The sequence below is a fragment of the Magallana gigas genome, chromosome 2, assembly GCF_963853765.1.
Source record: "Magallana gigas chromosome 2, xbMagGiga1.1, whole genome shotgun sequence".
Classification (NCBI taxonomy): Eukaryota; Metazoa; Mollusca; class Bivalvia; order Ostreida; family Ostreidae; genus Magallana; species Magallana gigas.
The window spans coordinates 21372423-21396474 of NC_088854.1; the positions used below are offsets into that span (position 1 = coordinate 21372423).

At 32.9% G+C, this 24052-nt stretch overlaps 1 protein-coding gene across 1 annotated transcript; it reads left to right on the forward strand.

Moving 5' to 3' along the window:
• The first annotated feature begins 1008 nt into the window (after nucleotides 1–1008).
• On the forward strand, nucleotides 1009–22102 carry LOC105346011 (fibropellin-1). Its single transcript, XM_066075564.1, has 15 exons — nucleotides 1009–1305; nucleotides 4859–4951; nucleotides 13436–13583; nucleotides 13813–13923; nucleotides 14314–14424; nucleotides 14874–14984; nucleotides 15106–15216; nucleotides 15680–15790; nucleotides 15922–16032; nucleotides 16896–17006; nucleotides 17679–17789; nucleotides 17885–17995; nucleotides 20632–20742; nucleotides 20831–20941; nucleotides 21410–22102. The coding sequence occupies exons 1-15, from the start codon at nucleotides 1168–1170 to the stop codon at nucleotides 21421–21423; spliced, it is 1614 nt and encodes a 537-aa protein (XP_065931636.1). The 5' UTR covers nucleotides 1009–1167; the 3' UTR covers nucleotides 21424–22102.
• The last annotated feature ends 1950 nt before the right edge of the window (nucleotides 22103–24052 follow it).

A 24052-nucleotide genomic window follows, 5' to 3' on the forward strand; every position in this document is an offset into this window, starting at 1 on the left:
ACTTAATTTTGAAGTCTTTTTTTCTCGAATGATTCTGCTCCGTTTGATTTTAAGCTGATGAAACTTAAACACGCGGTAGAATCACTAATGGCCATTTATTAGCAAAATGACGATTAGCTTTTTAATATTGACAATACATAAAAATCTACGATAAATTAAAAACACGTGCTTAAACTAAAACAGTTCAAATTGTGTACCTGAAATTCAAAAGTACGGGTGCTTAATGCATAACTATCCAATCTACATGAAAGTTCTAACTTTCACATTTCATTATTTTCGTAACCCAAGTTCAGTTTAGTTACTAGGCAATTTTTATCGATGCACAAATATGTGTCTTAGTACAAAAAGTATCTTTTGATTAAAAATGAATAGTATAAAATCAGACGAGAAAATTTATGAACCAGAACTGAACGGTTATTCGTAAGTAACATAACCCTAGAAATAGAACTATTAATTGCATTTAATTGTAGTAGCGCTGATGGGGTTTTTTTTTGGGGGGGGGGGGTATTTTATTTTTTATTTTTTTTGGTTTTCAAGTTAATACTTAGTAGACGATCCATCTTATACTTTTGAAAACGTTTTCAATACGCAAATAAATTTGTTTGTTCACAGAGACAATATGTGTACAGCAAGGAAGCATTTAAATAGGTACAATCGCTTTAAAAACTAAATAATTAACCCTTCACCAATACACGCCAGGACTCAGGACCAATTAGAGTAATTTGCATATAACATTTATTTTAAAAATAATTTGTCTGCTGGAAGTCAATGAGCAGGCAAATAATTTTTAAGATTTACTCAATTTAAAATTGATTACTTGGGATTTACTGGTGATTCATTATACAATATACATGACTGTATATATAGAGTACCCACAAATATTACATACAGAGTCTTGAATGTTTACGAACGACTTGCGACGAACAAACACATGTTGCATTTAATTTACTGACTTCCCGGGTGAAATATTTTTCATGCACAGTATTAATATTCTGGTTTTCAAAGGTAAATACCAATGGCGATGTAACGTTTGAAAGCAGTCTGAGTCAATATGTTGCAAATTCCTTCCCGATAAGTGGCTCTCATAAAATCATTGCACCATTCTGGACCGACATTGATATCAGGAATGGCGGACAACTGTGGTACCGCTTAACTACACAAGACTTAATGTTAGAACAAGGAACGAGTGAAATTCGAAACCTTTTTCCACACATTCTGAGTTTTGCTGCCTCCTGGATAATGGTTGTCACCTGGGAAAATGTTGCCGTTTTTGGTTGTCGTGAGGTTGGCATATCTTGCTCACTGGTATGTATGTATCGATTCACATTATAAGTTATTAAAATACATGTATGCTTTTATTTTCATACATTTTGGTATACATCATGCCAAAAATACTGTAAAGAAGATAGCTTAAAAAGGCAAATTCTCTGAATCGGACTACTTAACCTATTTAGGTACAGTATATTATCTGTCGCTGTTGAAGATGATCAGCTTTGTAATACCACATACAGAATGAGATAATTACCTTTTTATATCACCTGAGTCTTTCATATGACATTGTTTTTGTCTTCGTCTGTCGTCGTGCGTTGTCCGTTAACAATTTAACTTCATGAAAACTACACGGCCAATTGTAACCATTTTTACTTTGAAATATTTCTAGAATAAGAGGAATCTAAATTTTAAAAAAATGATCTTACCTTCTCTGGGGCGTCGTGGGCGCGGCTAAATATGAAAGAAAAAAAGCAAAATTTTCGAAATTCTTCTTCCACACATGTGGGGGGGGGGGGGGGGGGACTAAATGCATGGTTATGATGTCCATGAAACGTTCTACCAAAATTGTGAAATTCATGTTTCCTGGGCCAGGGGCTCAGGCCGTAAGTAGGGACTAATATGGAAAAATGTAAAAAAAAAAAAAAAAAAAAAAAGAAATGTAAAAGAGACATGGTCAAGATTTTGGTCAAATTTTATTTTTCTATTTTCATTGTTTGCAGTGCTTTACAAATGCATTTCTAATGATCAACCAAGATCTTTTTCATGCTGAATTTTATATCTACTTATTCGTTTCAAGCTTAAATGAACAGTTCCTAGCGTTTGACACATTCATTTTAGATTTTCACTTTGACATGCAAAATGTCAACAAAATCATGACCCGAGCTTTGTTTTTTTAACAAAGACTCTTGAGCATTATATCTCGCTTATAACACAACGACCGACACTCTGGCGATTAGAAATGCCTTACTGAAGCATTGTAAACCTTTAAAATGGAAAAAAAAATTTGATCAAAATCGTGACCATGCCCTTTTAGCAAAAATGTGAAATTCATGGCCCTGAGTCAGAGTTTAGGCCCTAGTGTTTGGCCAAGAAGGCCATATAGTTAAAAAAAAAATCAATAAAATGTATTAAACACAAAAAAATTCTACTCCCATGTTTATTTTAGAAAAATTAAATGCATGGATATGATGTTCATGAAGCCCGTAAAATTTTAAAAGCAGGAGTAATGGTCAGCGGAGTCTCGAATTAGATTTTAGACTCCAAAATGAAGCTTAAACTGCAAACATGAGACACTACGACAGGTCCATCTAAGGGGTATAGTATGCAGATGACCGTATAAGCCTGTGTGCCTCTTGTCAAAAAGTGCATTTGGTTTGTATAGTTTTCGAATGCAATGAGCATCTTGAGTTTTAATGCAGCTATTGAAGCTTGATATTTTTCCCTTTATGATTTAGCATGATCATAATGACATGAAAGATACCTTTTGTTAAAAAAGAAAATTAACCAAAATTAAAAAAATTTTTTAATCCAATAAAAATCTTGAGAAATATCACATACACAATACATGTAGTTACATTGGGGGTCATTTTCATGTTTTGATTGATTTGATATTATTGTTGTAAAAATTTATTTAAAAAGTATTTGCGTTTTAATTTTACCACTTTTCTTTTTCTATCTTGTTTCATCGTTCTCAGTGCAGCTTTCTATCAATCATTGAAAAGTTCTTTATTTTCCAAGTACTTCATTACTGTAAAAATTATCATGAAATACTGTGGAATCATTTAATTTCGTGGGGGCCAATTTTCGTGGATTGTTGGATTTTTGCTTATTCGTGGGACGTAATATCGTGGATGCGTCAGTTTTCAGTTTCAGTCGGAAAACTAATACTTACAATTCGTTTTTGTGGAGGATGTAAATTCGTGGGTGAGAGGTTACACGAAAATTGAGCCACCACTTATTCTAATGATTACACGGTAAATATTAAATAAGTAAGACAAATTATTATATCAAATAACTCTAACACCGCATTTAAAATGTATTTAAAGACGGAGAAAAGGTAATAAAGAGAAAGATTAAGAGAGAAAACAATTTTATGTAAGGTTCTCCGCATTTGATAATACCAAACGCAACGAAGATGCAAGGGATATAATATCTTTGACTAGTCAGTCAGTCCGTCAAGCCTCCTTTTATTTGCTAGCGCAACTCCTCTTAAGTCGCTGCACGAAATTTTGTAGATATTAGGACACAATTTGTAGATGTGCATTTTAAAAGGATACTCCTATTCCAGTATTTTTCTGGAAATTTGTGCCCTTTTGAACTTAGAATTATATATTGCCTAAAGTAATGAACAGTTTATGGGCGCTTTTCTCTTATACCGCTACATGGAATTTTGAGAAAATGTGTAGGCATTTAGGACACAATAAGCAACGAATTTAATAGTAGCGCTACATCCTCATACACATGGCTTCTTGTGCAATTTATTTTTGATGCTGTAGATTATATTTACATTACATGTAATGTGGACACGCATATTGTTATTAAAGGGACTTGGACACAGTTTTAGCTCAAAATCTAAAATTTTATTTACCCAATAATGCTTTGTCAAAATTTGAAAGTCAAACGTTGAGTTAAAAGCAAGATACAGAGTTTGAAATTTTTTGTTTTGTAAACAAAGCTCGAGCTTTGTTATGGTTTACATGTGTTTTATTGGTTTAGGTCTAAATCAAATGTTGATTTTTTCTGTTTATCATATTATCTACGAACACATTTAATCAGTTTACCCTGTTTGCCACGAGTCATTTTGTAAAAAAAAAAAAAAGGTTATTCCATACTTAACATTATTTGTAAACAAATATAAGACTCGAGCTTCGTTTACTTAACAATGATTTCTTTCCTCTATATCTCCCTTATAACTTCAAATTTTGGTCGATCATTCAAAATGAGCAAGTAAACCATTTTATACATGAAAGAAAAAGAAAATTTTGATCTAAAATTGTGTCCCTTTAAATGTCAATTACGTTTTAAGGTCAGACGACACGTTCCTCAATTTTAGATAACTTTTTCCAGGAATTTGTTATTGGTTTACTACTACTTTGACAAGCTTTCTTGCAAAAAATTAGGGTACCTCACCAGGCATTTCTGCAAAATACTAGAGTATGCAATTTCCTATATAATCTTCCTGAAAATACACTTGAATTGGTGATATAAAAATAAATACACCTACAGCAGAGCGAAACTCACAATATTATAACTATATCTCCGCCGGGGCGGCGCTTTGAACTCACGACCTTTAGAACCTATACGCTTCTGGCAGTAAGCGGCTACGGTTCTAACCACTCAACCATCTAGACATATAACCAAATCTAAGTAAATTTTGATCATTTTTAAAGTAATTATAAAATTAATATTTTTTATTGGAACTCTTCATTACGAGGAGATACAAAAAAGATTCTCGAGGAACGTGTCGTCTGACCTTAAACAAAATAAATGCTAGTATCTCAGTCTTTCTTTGTTTAATTTACCTTTGAAACTCTCTAGTGTCTTTTTATATAGAGAGATAATGATTTGCTTTGTTCTTTTTCTACAGAGGAATACATTTCAGCTGGTTTTGATGACAGATGGGACCCATTCGTTTACTCTTTTTAATTACAACAAAATAACTTGGACAAAAAATGCTCAGGTAATAACATTGATTTTAAGTTGTTTACATGCATTATGTTTATTTTCATTCTATCAAAACTTATATAGTCTCATTTAATGCAACCAAAGCCGTAAGGAAGTAAAAGACCGTACATTATATACTGACCGTGGTTTAAAGTATTATTTGTTAGTAAGACATGGCACATACCGGCACATCCCCCCAATTTTCACAGGTAAGTAGGTTTATATGTCCGATTGGGATAATTGTAGAACAAACCCGATCATATATACGAACAATTTTCTGATTCCTGTTGATAAAAATTACATGATGTACCAAAGATCCAACTTGATGAGTGATAATAATTGTGTTGGATTGAATGGAACAGTAGTACATGAAACTGCACGGTATATTCCCGGTCGTCGTCTTTTTTCTCATTAATTTGAACACTGGTCGAGTGTACGTATGGTTTTTGATTAAAAGTAATGAAAGTCTTACTGTAGTTCATCATCATGATGATACACATGGACAATGGGAATAACTATGGTAGCTACCTTTCCATCTTGATCAGTTTATCTAAAAAGACTTTGGGGGAATAAGCCGAGGCAAAAAACCACGAAGGTCCATAGAAAAAAACAAAAAATATTTTTCTTACAAATTTCACTTTAGTTACATTTATCAAATATAGGTAATCATATACATGCAGTATACAACACACAAAAACAAAAAAAAAACAACAAAAAGTAACTTCACATTTAATTGACAAGCATATAACAAAATAGTTATATGCTTATTTAGCAACAAAATAGTAAAGAAATCGGATATTCAAACAATATTTTTCCATAGAGTGGGTCATCGTACCACTTTTTAAAATACAAATATTGATAGCACATGTAAACGTTTATCTTTTTCGACTTTCGAAAAATGGTACGAAAACCCACTCTATGGTAAAAAGTAAGTTTTCTTCTTTTAATTTTTTAAGATCGGTCTTTAAAAAAGCTAAGTCCAGTTGTTCGCGTAATACCGATAACAATACAATACACTATTTTGTAGCTTTTGAATAGGCGAATCGGTGGTGTAGTGGTAAGCGGGGAGTCTTTTGATGGTTTTTTTGGGGGGGAAGGGGGAGGGATATTTTTGTTTACATCGTTAAAATTCGAACGGTTTTTTTTTCCTTTTTACTTAATAATAAAAAATTGCTAATAATAATTAAAATTGAAATTATTTGATATTCGTTTTCTACTACTTTTCGTTAAGTATGAAATGTATGCTATTCTCTTTGAGACTGCAAGATTTCACATTGTAAACAGACATGGACCGACCTTCACGATACGGTTGTTGTGTATGCAAGAAACAATTAAAAGGCAAGATAAAACGTTACATCCCTCAATCCTTGAAAGCCTTGTTAACACAACAGGGACATACACTGGACAAAAGCAGTCAAATATGCACGAAATGCAGAATACAAGCCAAATCAAAGGTACAGTGTGCGCCTAAAGGAAATTCAACAACTAACTCGCCATGTATTTCACTTCCCATTGTATCGGCAGGAAAGTCACATAACAAATGCGTGTTTTGTTGCGAAAGAAATAAGTTGTACCAAAAGAGGCACGAATGGATGCATTCATTCACTTTCAATTGCTTGTACCAGTTGGGTGCAAATGTTGTTGCAGGCATTTACTTGTAAAATGGCTTAATACTGATCATTTACATGTTGACTTTGATAAATATAAGAAACACAATTCTGTACTGTCATTTAAAGAAATACAAGATTTACTCGAACACGTTCGCTTAAGAGCAATGGGTTCTTGTAACACTTACAACCTAAGTTTTGATAAACTTATCAAAGATGAAGATTACAATTCTTTACTGGGAATCTCCAAACTCAATTTCGACGATCTAGTTTTACATGTAACGTCAATGAGAAATACACAAAATCGAACAGTTAGAAACGCTGTTGGTATTCTTCTTTTCAAGTTGAAGTCCGGTTTATCGAATGGGTTGCTGGCTATTCTTTGTGGATTTCGATGTAGGCGACAAGTAGCCGAAATCGTTGAAAGTGCTCGAAAAGCGATTATGAAAGATTTTGTTCCACACAACCTTGGTTTTGACCATATTACTAGACAAAATGTCATAGATAATCATACGACAGATATATCAAAACAGCTGTTTTCAGATCCCATATCAGACACTGTCATAATAGTTCTAGACGGTACGTATATATACATACAAAAAAGTTCAATGTATAAATTCCAAAGACTCTTATTCTATGCGCAAAGGACGGCCTTTGGTGAAACCATTTTTGGTGACAAAAACAACCGGATACATTTTAGAAGTTTTTGGGCCTTACTTAGCAAATGGTAGAAACAATGACGCTTCTATAATAAAAACTATAATGGACACAAATAGATGCAATATTTTTAATTTTCTCAATGAAAACGATGTTCTTGTAATTGATAGAGGATTTCGTGACTCCATTTTCTAAATGAATGCGAGTTCAAAACACAAATGCCAGTCTTTTTACCAAAGTCCTGCAAACAACATTCTACATCCGATGCATATTCATCACGATTGGTTACTAAAATCCGATGGGTAGTGGTGGCAGCAAACGGTCGGCATAAAAAATGGCGATTTTTGGAAAAGGTGGTGTGTAATTCGCACATTCCTTCCATAGGTGACTATGTTAGAATCGTATGTTCTTTGATCAATAAATACAGACCACCCTTAAAATCGAATGGTCCAAACGATCTTGGTAATGGTTTTCAAATGTTAATGATGGCAAAGAAAAATGAAAATGTCTTGAAAAACCTCTGTGATACGGAACCACATTACAAATATCGTGCTAACTCTAAATCCTGGAAGAGAATCGATGCACATGATGCTGCAGTTAATTTTCCCACTCTGTCGGAAGAAGATGTTAGACAATTAACTTTTGGAACCTATCAAATTCGCCAGGCAAACTCTTACATTAGAGAACATGTCGATGAGACTGGTCAGTACGCTTTTGATGTGTCACAAATGGAATCCAACCTGATTCACTGTAGGCTTCAATCTAGACACTCGAGCAGTACCATGTACAATCTGTGGATGAAGTTCACAGATTGTGCCGTGACATCATGGTACTGCCAGTGCAAAAGCGGAGCAAGAACTTTGGGTTGTTGCTCTCACATTCGTAGTGTGATCTGGTACCTGGGTTGCTATCGCCATAACTGTAATGTAATTGAAACCAGGGGTATGAAACAAGTGTTGATGATGCAGGGGAATACGTTGATGAATCTGAATGATAAACTTATTAACTGATCTTTGCTTTGTTTATATATTTAGGTTAAAATATCTTCAAAAATACTGTTAAATTGATGCGGGGATGCAGATCATTCCTTTTCAACTGCACTATTTTTATTATTTACACTGAGATAAATTATACGGTTAATAAAATATTGTTAGAAAGTAATCAACATTACCATTTGTATTTAAACTCTTTAAATGAGTCAGTTATTGTCATTACTTTGCCAGTTTTAAACTATATAAGTATATATAAATACACACTGTACTACAAAATTTAAACGCACTTACGTCATCCAAATGTCGATTACTCATCTCTCGCAGTTTTGGACATTTTCATTTGGACAATACTGTCCTCCGTTTAAACGCCTAGTTAACTCGTACGTATATAAATTCGTATAAGACGTACGAGAGGGTCGTGGGCATTTGCCTCGGCTTATTCCCCCATATTCTTTGAGGAATAACTGTATGGTGTTATTTGCAAATGAGACAGCACTAAATTGTAGAACTCTGGCTTGAAAGGCATCGAATGTATGGTTAATTCACCTACCCACAGAAAACCTAAATATGCAAACAAGGAAGCAGAGGTAAATGTAGCTTGACTTGCCTGTACTTCGGAGTACCTGTCTACCTGAATTATGCTATGTAGAAGATCTAATGTGATAGGTCAACGAACGTCCACAGGTGCTTGTGGACTGGACCGTGCACTACCCCCCCCCCCTTTTTCTATATTTTTTTTCAAATTTTTTTTTTTATTTCTTTTATTAATTATCATTAACAACCCCTTATATATGTCTCCAGCCGAAAAATAAAAGAAATATCACGACTTGGTAGCATTTTATAATCACACTCGTTTCCCCTATATATATAAAGAGAGAAGGTAAGCAACTCCCGTTTGTTTACATTGAGGTACCACCTGGGAAATTCAAACGATTACTATATCAAAAATCGCTATACCTTTGGTGTCATCTATTTTTCTCACTTCCACACATATCCTTCTATCTGAAAACTTATATAAATTAGCACGCTGAACCGTAATCTATCCAAGTAATAAACATTTGTCACTCGCGACCACGATATTTTGAAACGTTCCAAGTAGAAGCTACGGAAGTTAGCTGCACAGCGACATCTATGCTAAGAACGATAACTCTTCCCGTGTTCCGAATGTCATTGACTTAACGGTAACGCACGAGAGGCCCGAAAAAAAGTTCGGGAAAAGTTTTAGATTAAATGCAAAATTTCAGCATTTGAATATCTGCCGTCTTCTATGCCAGCCCACCTATGAAGTGTCTGGGCTTTCAAATCCTGGTAATGTGTTGCTGCAATGCCTGTAGAGCAAACTATTGATACTTCTTTTTTTTTGAGTATACCTAATGTGTTTTGCAATTTTTTAGTTATGTATGTTTTGCCTGTCCCAGCTTGGCCAGTGATGACCAAGTTATGGCCATTAATTGCTGCTTGAAAGGTAAACAATTGATCTACATCCATTTTCTTAAATATTGCACTAAAACTTTTCCCGAACTTTTTTTCGGGCCTCTCGTGCGTTACCGTTAAGTCAATGACATTCGGAACACGGGATGAGTTATCGTTCTTAGCATAGATGTCGCTGTGCAGCTAACTTCCGTAGCATCTACTTGAAACGTTTCAAAATATCGTGGTCGCGAGTGACAAATGTTTATTAATTGGATAGATTACGGTTCAGCGTGCTAATTTATATAAGTTTTCAGATAGAAGGATATGTGTGGAAGTGAGAAAAATAGATGACACCAAAGGTATAGCGATTTTTGATATAGTAATCGTTTGAATTTCCCAGGTGGTACCTCAATGTAAACAAACGGGAGTTGCTTACCTTCTCTCTTTATATATATAGGGGAAACGAGTGTGATTATAAAATGCTACCAAGTCGTGATATTTCTTTTATTTTTCGACTGGAGACATATATAAGGGGTTGTAAATGATAATTAATAGAAGAAATAAAAAAAAATTGAAAAAAAAATATTTAAAAAGGAGGGGGGGGGGGGGTAGTGCACGGTCCAGTCCACAAGCACCTGTGCGAACGTCAACAGAAAGTTGCTTCCTGCATAGGCTTACTACAATGTACGAGCTTCTGAATGATGAAGGATTTAGTTGTGTCTGGCAGGTTGTATATTTTTACATGAAAGGCTATAACTGACATGTATGTTTCATAGTGGATGGAGCGGTTTTAACTGCAGACATGTATGCAATAAAGTTAATCAAGTGATCTAAAGGAGAGGGATTTGTATCTGGAAATTGAGAAGACTTTCAAAACTGCGAAAAGGCCAAGATGCCTTTTGAGTACGTAAGCTTGGTGTTTGTTGATAAAAGTGTATGAGCTTCATCTATAAAAGGCTAAACAAAATTATGATGGGATGGGTGTTAGGTTCAGTGATGCTGTTGGTGGAAGCTGACAATCCCACTGAAATGGTGAATAGAGTCAGCTACTTGATTACGCTATCCGGATTTAATTTGTTCTGCTTGTATATGTAGATTTAATTGCAAGCACTTCAAATAAGGAACATGATACGTTTCGACTTTGATGATAAAAACAAGAGCAATGTTGTCAGTGTAAAGCAAAAGATTAGAATTCAACAAACAAAAGCCCCAAATGTAAATGCCCGTTACAAGTGGAATCAATTCTAAATAAGATATATCCTGTCTTGTGTCAAAGTCCAAATGATTTGGTATTTGGTATATAAGCCCATTCCCCATGAATATAAACACCATCTCCTGTTAACTTAGCGCTCTCTGTGAAAAAATCCAAGTCGTTGTCCGAAGACCATAACTGGTCAGGAAATCAAATATGGAGACGCTGCTCGTGAGTCATCAATGGGGAAATGGCCATTGGAGCTGGAACCATTTGTGCTGGTGCTCATATGACAGCCTTTGGATTGTGCGTTTGGCTGGAGACACTGGTGGATGTTGAAAACCCTATGGCTACGCTTCTCAGGATGTTAGTAGTGGCATTTTCCAAAGCCGTCTGAGTTGCGATCATTGTGTCATTGAGGAATATCCGTGCAGGCGTCCGTTTCCTCGCAGATGGCGGCTAGGCGAGAGTGCTCGATTTTATCTTTGGCATCGTATTAACCTAAATAGTATTCTTCAATGACTTAAAATTGTTGAGGATTAAGTGGATTTCTTCTTCAAAATTTTACATTTGATGCTTGTTGTTTCAATAATTAGAATAAAAACTAGACGCGATCTCGTTGCGAGCAACGAGTGAGTCTTCCGTTTGATAATGAATTAATGATATGGTTATATTAAAATGTTGAAATTTCCGGAAAAGGTCATTTTTAAATTTCAATATCTCTGCAATGCGTTGTCCGATTTTAAAACGGTTTTTAGTTGTATATTCAGTCTAAAAATGTCTACAAAACGTATATTTTGGAAACACTTCCGGTGACGACCGGGAGTGACGGACGATCTGCTCTTATGAAAAATTTGGTAAGTTGAAAACATGTAAATTTTTTAATTAAAAAAGTTTTTAAAAAATTATATTTGATTTACAAACCCGATTGAAAATAACCTTACTCGATTAAAAACAAAATAAATCAATTGTGTTTAGGATTTGAGCTAATCAAGTCTGCTGCTTCTTGTATTAACGAATTTTTTCTTAGGGATAAATTCCAATATTCATTTTCCCTACTGTTTCATATGTTTTAAGAACTACATTGTTAGTATTATTTGATTCTTTATTAAGACGCGCTCTCTTTTTCGTATTACAGACATCGAATAACTCAATTTTTTAAGTGCGTTAATCCAAGTGTAACTATTTTTAGACTGCAACTGCAATCAACTGACACTAAAGTCAGACAATCAGACACTCAAATCAATGTCCAAAATAACACGGATTGTGTACATGTGGAATTCCGAGTGAGTTTTGAAGAGACTGTATTGATGATAAAACGTGTGTTTAACTTCAGATTTACCCATTGTATAATCGTTCGCAAGTAAGAATTAACGTTGATTAACGTTGATTGTGACAGTTGATGTATGATGTATATAAAATTCCCTTTCACATACCTAAGTGATGTCAATATAGGCTCGTATAAACCGAATTAATCTTAATATATCGTTTATGTGTACCACGTGGATTTTGATTGACATAGTTGACACGTGCTGAAAACTACAAGATCTTCGCCCGACTACGGTCATCATAGAATCGAGGTAAAGGAACTCTCTTAACGGAGCATATCATCACTTTCTCGATAATTTATAAAGGGTTTACTAATTTCATTTCATTTTAAAATGAACAGACATAAAAATGCCAAAATACCCCATCAAGAAGCCTCACTTACAAAATTAATTTGGGTTGAAGTAACTCTTGTGATAAAAACGCAAAATACATACTTACAAAATAATAAATCGGGATTTTTTAAAAACATTTTAAACAGTTTTTACCTAGGAGAAGTAGATAAAATATTTCTATTTACAAACCTGTCCAAGAGAATCTTCGCAAGCCCTGCCATTGTTTTGTTTATCGTAGTAAATACGCATGCGTTATGGTATAGAAAGCGAACACTGTAACAAGTTGCGATATATATATTTATGAGTTATGAATTTAAGTGAAATATTTAGATTGATTTCATGGAAAAATTTGTAATTTTCGGAAAGTTTATACATTTATAAGTAGTACGCGGTGGTGTTAAGGAAGCATATGGGCAATTTTTTTGACTGTTATATTCAAAATCGTGAAATTAAATAACTATTTCGATTAAGATCAAAAACTTAGTGTTTTCCTTTAAAATAGATGTCAGTGCAATAAAATCGGGTAGTACATTACTGCCACATTGGTGCATTATCAAGTGACAACTATAAATAGCTTACATATATTCCTTAACATAAAATGTGATAGAACAACATTACCCCGCGGTTTCCAAAATAAAATAAACATACCAAGTGAAGGCAAAACATCTCTGTTTAATCAAAACCGCTGCTAGAATTCTATGTTCTTCTTAATTAAATAATTATTTATCCGTCTCTCGTAAAACCCTCCCAACTTTTATAAAGTTTGCACGGAAACCCGGCGTACAAAAATACCGATCGGAAATTGTTTTCAAGTTGGTTTTATAATAAGATGCGCCGTATTGTCTCTTTAACGACTTGTAAGCTGATAGGTGATGACTTATAATTCATGAAATCTCCCGAATTTCCTATTTCCTATTGTCATAATAAAAAAAAAGTAAAACATATTTTTGAGTCATCGTTTCACTTTATTAACCATAGGTTGGGTTCAATGCTGGTGATGGAGTTAACTATTTTTCCGTTCCGGGATCAATGACAGACGCTGTTTTGAATTTACCACAGATGTCCAACATAGACGTTCCGGGAAAATTTGTATTTCGATTGGACCAAAATACAATATCAAACGCAGGTCATTTAAAGCATTTTTTATTTATTACATTGAACTACTAGCTAGTATTTGATCACAGAAGCGAATGAAATAAATCGTGTGCATTTGAATAGGAATTCGTATTTATATGGGAAAAAATAAAATGCAATTCATATCATTGTATCGATGACTTAAACCATGAAAAACAATAAATAAATGAATTAATGAGTAAGTGTTAATACTAATATATTGCTTTTCTACATTCCAATAGACATTGTTGATGAATGTGAGAGCTCACCGTGTATTCATGGAAATTGCTCCAACAAATATCTTCTTTATGAGTGTAATTGTGAACCTGGATATGTGGGGATTAATTGTGAAGGTAGGGGAAAACCTTTTTTAAATCTTTGTTATGATGTGATGTCTGAAATTTAAAGAGGAAAGCTCACCAATTTGAAGTATATGCAATGAAATGAGCATCTTTAAATTACCCATTTACCACTTTTCACTGGTATTTAGTTTTGGGTTTGTTTTGCTTTGATTGTTTGTTTGGTTGGGGTTTTTTTTTTGGGGGGGGGGGTGAAATATATAAAATTATATTACTTAGATATGAATTACTATTTTCATTATTTTTTAAACCAAAATGTCGCGGATCTTAATTTAATGATTTAACTTTCATGAATGTTTTAAAATGACATTAAAGAGCCATGTACGTAGTGATGAGGGCATTTCGAAGAATAAATTATTTTTCTTCGATATTTCTCTGTGACAGATATCGATGATTGCTACAGTTCGCCATGTGTTCATGGAAGCTGTATAGATGGAAACAACTCCTATACATGCCAGTGCATTGGGGGATATGCGGGGACAAATTGTGAAAGTGGTTTGTATTGTTTTCTTTTGTTTGTGTGTTCGTTTGTTTTCGAACAAAATTAATTAAATAAATAAACAAAGATTGCGTTATTATTAATTTCTTTGTACAACTTATTTTTATTTAAAACTTGTAAAAAAAAAAGCACCTAGTTTAACTAGGTTAGAATTTAACTATGTTTCTATAGAATGGTTCAGTGTTGCATTAATTTATACAAATTAAACAAATATCTAAATGGAGAAATTCTAAGCGTTTAAACGAATAATAAGGTAAACACATTTTTGCCGAACATTAAATTTTTTATGCTTGATATTTCTGATTTAGTTTATGAAATGTCCTTACTAATTATTAGTCATGGACTCATTGACAATTAAATATTGTAAATTATTTAGTAAAAGACGTTAGTCGATAATTGTGTTTTGCATTGAATTGCATTGAATTGAATTGAATGCATTACACAGATATAGATGAATGTGAAAGCTCTCCATGTGTACATGGAAATTGTACGGACCAAGTTAATGGATACCTTTGTGAGTGCATATCTGGCTACACCGGAGTCAGTTGTAATATAGGTAAGTGAAAGGCAAAATATTTTAGGGTAGGGGGGGGGGGGCATCATACATTTATTTAGTAATTTTTTTTAAATATCATGAATAGTGGCGCTGTCAGTTAGTTATGTCTTGCTTTCTACAGATGTAGATGAGTGTGAAAGCTCTCCTTGTGTACAGGGAAATTGCACTGATCAAGTCGATGGTTACGTTTGTGAGTGCTTTCCTGGTTACAGGGGACCAAACTGTGACACAGGTAAAAAAAAATTCCAGTAAACCCGTTTCATGAACAAATAAATTGCCAACAAAATACCTAATTATCACGTCAATTTTCTGTCTACGAACTAATGCTTAAGAGTTCGGGTGTATTGTCCCGACCCCGTTTATCCTCTTTAATATTATTTTCCGCCCCGATGACCTATTTGCCACGGAGAGTGTATTCGCTTCGAAGCGGTTCGCTCACATATCGTGCGGTACTCTTATTAGTTGATCAACGGTGGGTTTTTAATTAAAATTATGATAAATAAAATTCTGGTAAGAGGTCGATGTCGATCATTTGCGATTAATTTCTGGAAATACTACCAAGCCCATTCTTTATTCGCTTTAGCCTGTACAAGCTATTACTAATACAGTTGTAGTACTTCAAACTCGTAACTTATGTTCTACCTTCTCTTCTTTTAAACTTCCATGTTTCCTTTTTTGTTTTGTTTTGGTCACAGAAATAGACGAGTGTGAAGGTTCTCCCTGTATACAAGGAAATTGTACAGACCAAGTCAATGGTTACATTTGCGAATGTATTCCTGGTTTCAGGGGAGTCAACTGTGATACAGGTTAAAAATCAATAAAACACATTTGATTAAAGAACTTACGACGTTATAAGAATTGTCTTATTTTGCAAAAAGTTAATAAATATTTGCTTCAATTCTTCTAACTTAGGCGGGTATTTTATTGTTTATGACAGATATTGATGAATGTAATAGTTCACCGTGCATTTTTGGAAACTGTTCTGATGGTATCAACCAATACACATGCCACTGTTCTGCAGGGTACGCGGGAACAACTTGCGAATTTGGTTTGTATTTTAAGAAAGATTTTTTGGTTTAAAAGAAACTTTGTAGATTAGATTTATTCTGTTAAACGTACAAAGCAATTCTATTTATTCAAAATACAATATATCAATCGTAAACTATATGACTTTTTAACTTAAAATTGTTAACATTATGTCTATGGAATGTGAACGCTACGATCCTTTTAAACGTTAAACTGTGTTTTACCGACCATGAAAGTATCAAGGCTCGGTCTATTTTTTCTGTCTTTAGTTAGATATTTTGATAAAAATACTCATAGATATGCCTAAATTTCCTATGTTCAATAACTTTCAAACTTTTTCCCAAGGGATATCTTTATTTGTCAACTATAGGCCAAAAACATTCATTGAAAAAGCTCACCAAAAAAGTGAAATTCAATATATGAGAAAAATCTTGATTGATCGAGGGGTACATGTAAATAAAGTTGATTTGTTAAGTGTTCCATCCCTCATTATTAAGCATTTTGCAGTCAAACTATATATTGTCGTAGATGAAATTTTAGTTAAAATGCTGCTAATACATGTACATTCCTTTAAATGCACTATTGAATCCTAAGTAACAGTCTCGATTGGGCAATTTATACATTTTTTTCATCTTTATGTATAGCTTACAATCTTTTTAAAACCGTTTAATCATTTTACTTAGTTTATGGTGTATGTAAATATCTGCACGTGACGGCTAATTTGCTTATTTACAATGCGTAACAGAGGAATTACAACGAACCAGATACTACATGAAAATAAAAAATGACAAAAGTTATGCACACCTGTACTCAGCTTCGTTAAGTAAATTTTAATGATCTTGTCACGATACGCATCATTGTTAATTATGCTTTTTCTATCCAAAGATATAAACGAATGTGAAAGTTCTCCCTGTGTACATGGAAGTTGTATGGACCAAGTCAATAGATATGTTTGTGAGTGTACACCTGGTTACATTGGTGTCAGCTGTGATACAGGTGAAAAAACAAACTGTTTGGTTTATGCATGAATTCTGTATAAGCAGTTGTTGCATATTGTTGCATAGCTTTTGGAATATTTTATGACAAATATCGAGTCATTTAAACGACATGAAAACGATAGCATATCCAAATATTTTTTCATGTAACAACTAAAATAAAGATAAGAAACGATAAAAAAAACATTCAGAGAAAAGTATTTATGAATGCATAATGCAATCATTTTCATGGCATTAGTACAAAAAAGCTAAGTAAAAAATATACTATTTTTTTTATATTGCATGCTCGATTGAAATTCCATTTGGTTTGCAATAAAATGGTTTGTAACAAGTAAATGCATATTTGAAAACTACGAACTAGGATCACAAATTGCTTTGACAATAAATTTTTAAGCATTTTAGAATTAAATTTCAAACTTAAGAATCATTGTCAAATTAATTAATTTCTACTACAAAGTTAATATTTTATATCATAATAATGCTAAATACATCTGAAATTGAAACGATATTAGGGACTTTTTCTCATATTAAAGGTTGTTCGATAAAATTATCGTTGGTTATATTTATACAATCTTGCTTAAAATCATTTTGGAAAATTGGAATAAAGCTATTTAAATAAATAAACAATCTAATAAGTGTAGATTGCACGATCTTTTTGTGTCTTATTACACAGATATAAACGAATGTGAAAGCTCTCCCTGTATGCAGGGAAATTGTACGGACCAAGTTAATGGATACGTCTGTGAATGCTATCCTGGTTTCACCGGAATCAACTGTGATACAAGTAAATGATATTTTACCTGTTAAATGATGAAAAATTAATGTTATTTAACCTTATACCAAGAGTCTAACGTACCTTTTGTTAAACATCATATACAGATATTGATGAATGTGAAAGTTCACCGTGCGTTCATGGAAACTGTTTTGATGGTGTTAACCAATACACATGTCAATGCTTTCTGGGATATACAGGAGCAAATTGCAGAACTGGTTTGTATTGCAAAGAATATGCTTATCAATACATTCTTAAATGGAATAAGTGTGTGATTATTTTTTTAATAATTCACAATTCTTTTTAACAATTATTTAAAAAAAAAAAAAAACGTTATTTACTTCTAGGCGATATATTAACAACCAATTATACCATTCATGACAATAGGGTCAATCTATCATTTAAATTATTGCAGTCACTACTTATATTCACAATAATTATACATTTTTACAATTGATTTATTGTTATTTTAGTGTTATAATAGTATACATGTAAATTTTCCTGTTAAGGTAAGTTTGAGTTACTTAGAAATTTTGAAAGCTTCCCTGTATTTTAGCTCGATGTTAACTGTATTCTTATGAATGCCTAACAACTGTAAACCTGGTTGTAATAATTAAGCAATCAAATAATGATCTTATTGCCCCTAGAAGGTTTAAAAATAGCATGTAATTGCTTGGTTCCATTCATGGATTATAGATCAGAAAAAAGTTTTCAAAAGAAGAAATCAATTTACCGGTATCTTATGAGCTGATATATTAGCATTTTGTTATTTCCATCTTATTTTTATTTTTGTGTGATAAAATTGCTATTGGCTGCGGAAAGGGTAAAAAAATACATTTTTACATAATCAATAGTAATTTAAATTCAACAAACAAAAACAATATCTTCAATGACCCTAAATGCAAAACCAACTGTCTTCTTTGCAATATAAATATACGTAAAATCAACCAAAGGTGTCTTTTTACAAATCAACAAACAAAACGTAAAACAAACATACATAAATGCAAAACGAACAGACATCAACATAAAACAAGCGGACGCACAAAAATTAACGCCAGGTGGCGTGTTAGGGAAGCAACACGCGCGGTGTCTAGTCAAGTCTTTCACAGACCATCTCGTACACAGGTTATCTCGTATATAAAAAAATCAACTTGTATACAAAACAGAGAAGGAATTTGAATCTTAGACGTTTTTTGTAAATTAAATCATGTTTTACACAAATGGCTCAAAAATGTTCTAGTATATGCAATTGTACATTCCGATGATCTAATGACGTTGCTTTAAAATCCCTCAATAAAACAGATATATCTATACTACTAAATAAAATTATTAGTGTTAATATAGGTAATTAATTAATTATCAGCAAAAATAGGTCTCAAAAATCCGAAATTTGAACTGGAATGAATTTAAACTTTGTAATTGCCAAAACCTGAGCTTTCGCTTCACATAGAAACATTTCTGCAAATAGAGCGGATCTACATGTACATGAAGTGTACCAGCGAGTTTTACAGAGGATGCTGTCCATCATTGAATTTTAAAAGAATAAAAAGATTTCTATCAAACTTAACACATGAAACTAGAAATATAGCTAAGACAGCGGAAAACTGGTTTCTTTAAGTGCGCGCATTTATAAGCTTTTGAATCGCGTGTAAAGAGATCAGAGTTCATTAGCTAAATTTGAACTAAATATGCCTTTTTTATATTTAAAACAAATAGTGAAGTATACATTTAAACCATGAAATCAATCTTTCCACATTGGATTTTGTTCCTAAAATATTATCTACAGCGGAACGAAAATCATAACAGTTTAATTTGCTTATGACAATTGAAAGCGTTTCGGTATCTCAAAACGATAACTAAATTATACAAGATGTTTTTTTTTTTTAAAAAGCTGGATGGAATAAACAATTTCACTAAGCTGGTAATTCTAATGAAATACCATAATTTTATTTCTTTGATTCCACAATTTTTCGATAATAAAAAAATACTTATGAAAAGGAATATCTGAATTACTGCTTGCTCAGAACTTGCTTTTACAATGTTTAACCATAATAAACTTATTTAAAGTACACTTTTCATTTTGCATCCGAACTTTCCACAATACATAAAACAATTTTAAGCCGTGCATACGAGGATATTTTTGTATAGGACTTGACTTCTCGGTTTTGTATACAAGTTGACTTTTTGTATTCGACATGAATTATGTACTAGATGGTTGTGTGAACGACTTGACTGGACACCGCGCATATTGCTTCTCCAAAATCCCAACTGGCCTTTGTTTTTGTGCGTCCGCTTGTTTTATGTTGATATCTGTTCGTTTTGCATCGATGTATGTTGGTTTTACTTTTTGTTTGTTCGATTTGTATAAAGACACCTTTGATTGATTTTATGTATATTTATATTGCAAAGAAGGCTGTTCGTTTTGTATTTATGGTCATTGGTGATATCATTTTGCATTGTTGAATTTAAATTACCATTGTTTTGTAAAAATGTATTTTTTGCCCTTTCCGCTGCCCATAAATTGCTCAGTATATTAAAATCTATTATTTTAAATTGTGACGGCTCGATTTTTGCGGACTAATCACTCCATAGATTCTCTTCACCCATGAGTAAACGTCCTCAAAGATTTATGAAACCAGTGTTTATTGAATGCTTCCACGACACTGTATCATCACGAATCGTGAAGAATTACTCGCAATTGCCAAATGTTCCAATATTTTATGTTTCACTCATCTGTCTGAATTTGTATTTTTTGTAACTGATTTGATGCAAAATCTGTGTATAAATGATGTCTTGATTTATAGCATAAAAGTTGACAACAAATGTGGTATTCTTTCTTCATTGATAAACGCAGATATAGACGAATGTGAAAGTTCTCCCTGTGTACAGGGAAATTGTACGGACCAAGTTAATGGATACCTTTGTAAGTGTATTCCCGGTTACATTGGTGTCAACTGTGATACAGGTAAATTATCCATCCTTATGATGAAATATTTAAGATTTCTTTGTAAGAAGAATGTTATTCATATTATACATGTCATTATGTATGACAGATATAGACGAATGTCAGAGCTCGCCATGCATCCACGGAAACTGTGTTAATGGTATCAACCAATACACATGTGAATGTTTAACGCTATACATTGGAGCAAATTGTACAACTGGTTTGTATTTTACAGGCTTAACCATTTTAAGATGTAGTTGTTATTTGTTTTGATCAATGATATAATACTATATATTAACTCTGATTTCAATATGTTTACATAACTATGTTAACTGTTATCGATATAGTAGCATGATATTCGTGTTAATAACGTTTGGAAAAATTGTTCTACTCTAATATTAAGATTCTCTATATATAAAATATTCATGAAAAAAAATCAATATAATATAGCTAAATAAATTGTTTACTTTCAGTTTGATTTTTTTGGTTTACTTTCTGTTTAGTCAACCCCTGGATTTTTTGGCCTACAGTGTCGGGTTCTCTTTTACTTTTTATGGTATTTGTGCCTTTTCTTCTTTTGTGTAGACCAAAAGGGTAAGTAAAGTTACAGTGTGCCTCAACTTTTCTAGGTGCTTAATATTCTGTAACATCTATCCGGTTGCTCAAAAATCTAAAATATTTTTTGTAGCAACAAAGATATAAAAGCTTCTTTCAAAGACCTATCATTTGAACCTGCGAGAACAGAGTTTACAATACCCAGGCCGATGGTTCACTATCAATATTCGAGAGAACAGAAATTCTACAGTGTATACTTTTAAAAGGATTAAAGTACTCTTAATACCATGAATCAGCGTTCTGGTAAATGTCCAGAGCAATTTTGTTATTATACATGCACATAGCTTTGTGAATAATATTCTAGATTTTAATATAAACGTGTAATTGTTTGCCTAAAACTTAGCTATTCGTATTCTATGATTTGATGTTTTAAAATTAGATTCGATTAAAAGTATTATTTTCATTTAGTAAATGAACTATTGTTTTTAGTAAAAATTAAATTTAAAAAAACTAATATCCTTAAGAGTTCTTGTTCATTAAAGGAACACGTCATGCTTTTATATCATTTGCATTAATTATAATAGCTATATATTTATTCAACCGTGTGTACTCGAATATGTTGCTGTGAGGATGGGAAGGTAACAATACACGACTTTTTTGCATTGACAGAAAATATTCAAGAATGGTATGTTTAACATCAGGCTACGACACAAGAACTTACAAGGTTTTCAATATTGTTGTAAATGCAGTATGGTGTTGCTAAAAATCATTGATGTTAGATCATCTAGTATACGTCATTTTGACATAATTTATATGCAATTTTAGATTGAGCAAGCAGTAAAAAATGTTCTCATTATGAATAGTATATAAATCTTCAACTATTTGAATAAGTTTTCTGTGTTTTGCTATTGTTTTTTTTCTCTCGATAAAGTGAGCTATAACCTGTGTTTATTAATTAGATAAAGAACACGATGAATTATAGTCGTGAACTTCATTTAATTTGATAAAAAAGACACTTGGAACAGTTGCAGATCTATAGATATAAGGGTCAAATCGGGATGACATGTTAACATGCAGAATTTTCCCATAGAGCTACAGATATTGTAAATAGTTTGCATCAGCTTTAAATTGAGTGCATGATAACGATTCTACTACAGCTGTACATGTCTTGATGGCCCTTGGGTCAAAGATTCTGGTGTTATGTTATGGCTCAAGTAGTCATATAGTGAAAATGCGGTAATTTTTACAACGTCGAACTGGGGGCATGGTTAGGATGAGCGAAGATGCCTCTACCAAATTTATGAAGGGTCAGAATCTCTGCCATCAGGGCAAAGCTAAATTGATCTTCCAGCTTAGTAAGATTGAATTATTTCTTTAAAATTCTCATTGCTTACTACCGGGCATCATGCAGGTCAATATGATGTATATTTACTATGAAGGCGTCTAATAACATTGTGAAAGTGGGAGCGTAGGATGTTCATTTAGTGAATATGTATAAATTCTTTTGATATTTTCTTCTCAAATACAAGCCATCAAACAGGATGTGGGAGCATATTTGGGATGAAGAAGAATACCTTCTCTGAAATAGATTTTCTTGTACAGAAACAGAAAAGAAATGCAAAATTTTTATAGATTTGTTATTTGGGATTTGTTAACGAAATAAAAACAAACACATTTACAACTATTTATATTATTTGCAATTAAAGACTATAAGTTTTTTTCTGTTGTTTGTAGTCGTTTTTAGCTCACCTGAGCTGAAAGCTCAAGTGAGCTATTCTGATCACATTTTGTCCGTCGTCCGTCTGTATGTCTGTCCGTTTGTAAACTTTTCACATTTTGAACTTCTTCTCTAAAACCACTTAACCAAATTCAACCAAATTTGGCTCAAAGCATTCTTATGGAAAGATGAATATAAATTGCAGAAATGAAAGAAAAATTTTCATTGAAAGCGGAGAAAACCTCAAAACTATAAAAAAAAAAAAAAAAAAAAAAAAAAAAAGGGGGGGGGTGCATTTTAAAAAATCTTCTTCTCAAGAACTACTGAGGCAAATTCAACGTGATTTAGCATGAATAATCCTTATGAGAAGGATAATATAAATTGCAAAAATTATGGGATAATTCTTTTTCAAATCTGAGTTATAACGAAAATAATAAGAAAGAAAAGGCGTGTTTCAAGTAATTTATAGCATCCATGAGTCTTGGTAAAATGGGTAGGCATGACCGGGCCAGGGCAAAACAAAAGATTGACAGTTATTAATCTGCCAATCTCATTAAAATTTCAAGATATTTACTGACCAGTATATTTGTATTCGCTATAAATATTGCTGCAAAATAATGCGTAATTGGAATTGACGATTGCCGATCTGCCCCGGCTTTTATTTTGCCCTGGCCCAGGTTTGCTTACCCATTTTACCAAGACTCGTATTCCATAATTCTAAAACGAGGTTCTTTGTTTAAAGCAGCCATGACACTATATGATAAACGGGTCGATCTGACTATGATGAATTTGCTTGTTGTGGAACAGTTCGCGTATGAAGGGAAATTTTTGAAACATGCAAAATTTTGTGAAGTAAATTGAGGCTAAATATTTCAATGCGTTGACAGTTTTCACACATGACGTTGGTGTTAGCTTGTTCTGATTTTCGTTTCGTTTTCATTAGTTATGCTTTGTAACCTGGGAACTATCGTCTGTATTTCGTGATTTTTACGTATCAAATCAAACAGAGACTTCGGTAAATCAAACAGTTTACTGTTTACCTGCGCAAATTAAGCAACA

Bases quoted from the DNA above. Each gene is read 5' to 3' on its own strand.
- LOC105346011 (XM_066075564.1), top strand. From the start codon at position 1,168: ATGTTAGAACAAGGAACGAGTGAAATTCGAAACCTTTTTCCACACATT. The intron at 1,306-4,858 runs GTATGTATGTAT...CTTTTTCTACAG, and splicing joins TTGGCATATCTTGCTCACTG to AGGAATACATTTCAGCTGGT. The intron at 17,996-20,631 runs GTTTGTATTGCA...TGATAAACGCAG, and splicing joins AGGAGCAAATTGCAGAACTG to ATATAGACGAATGTGAAAGT.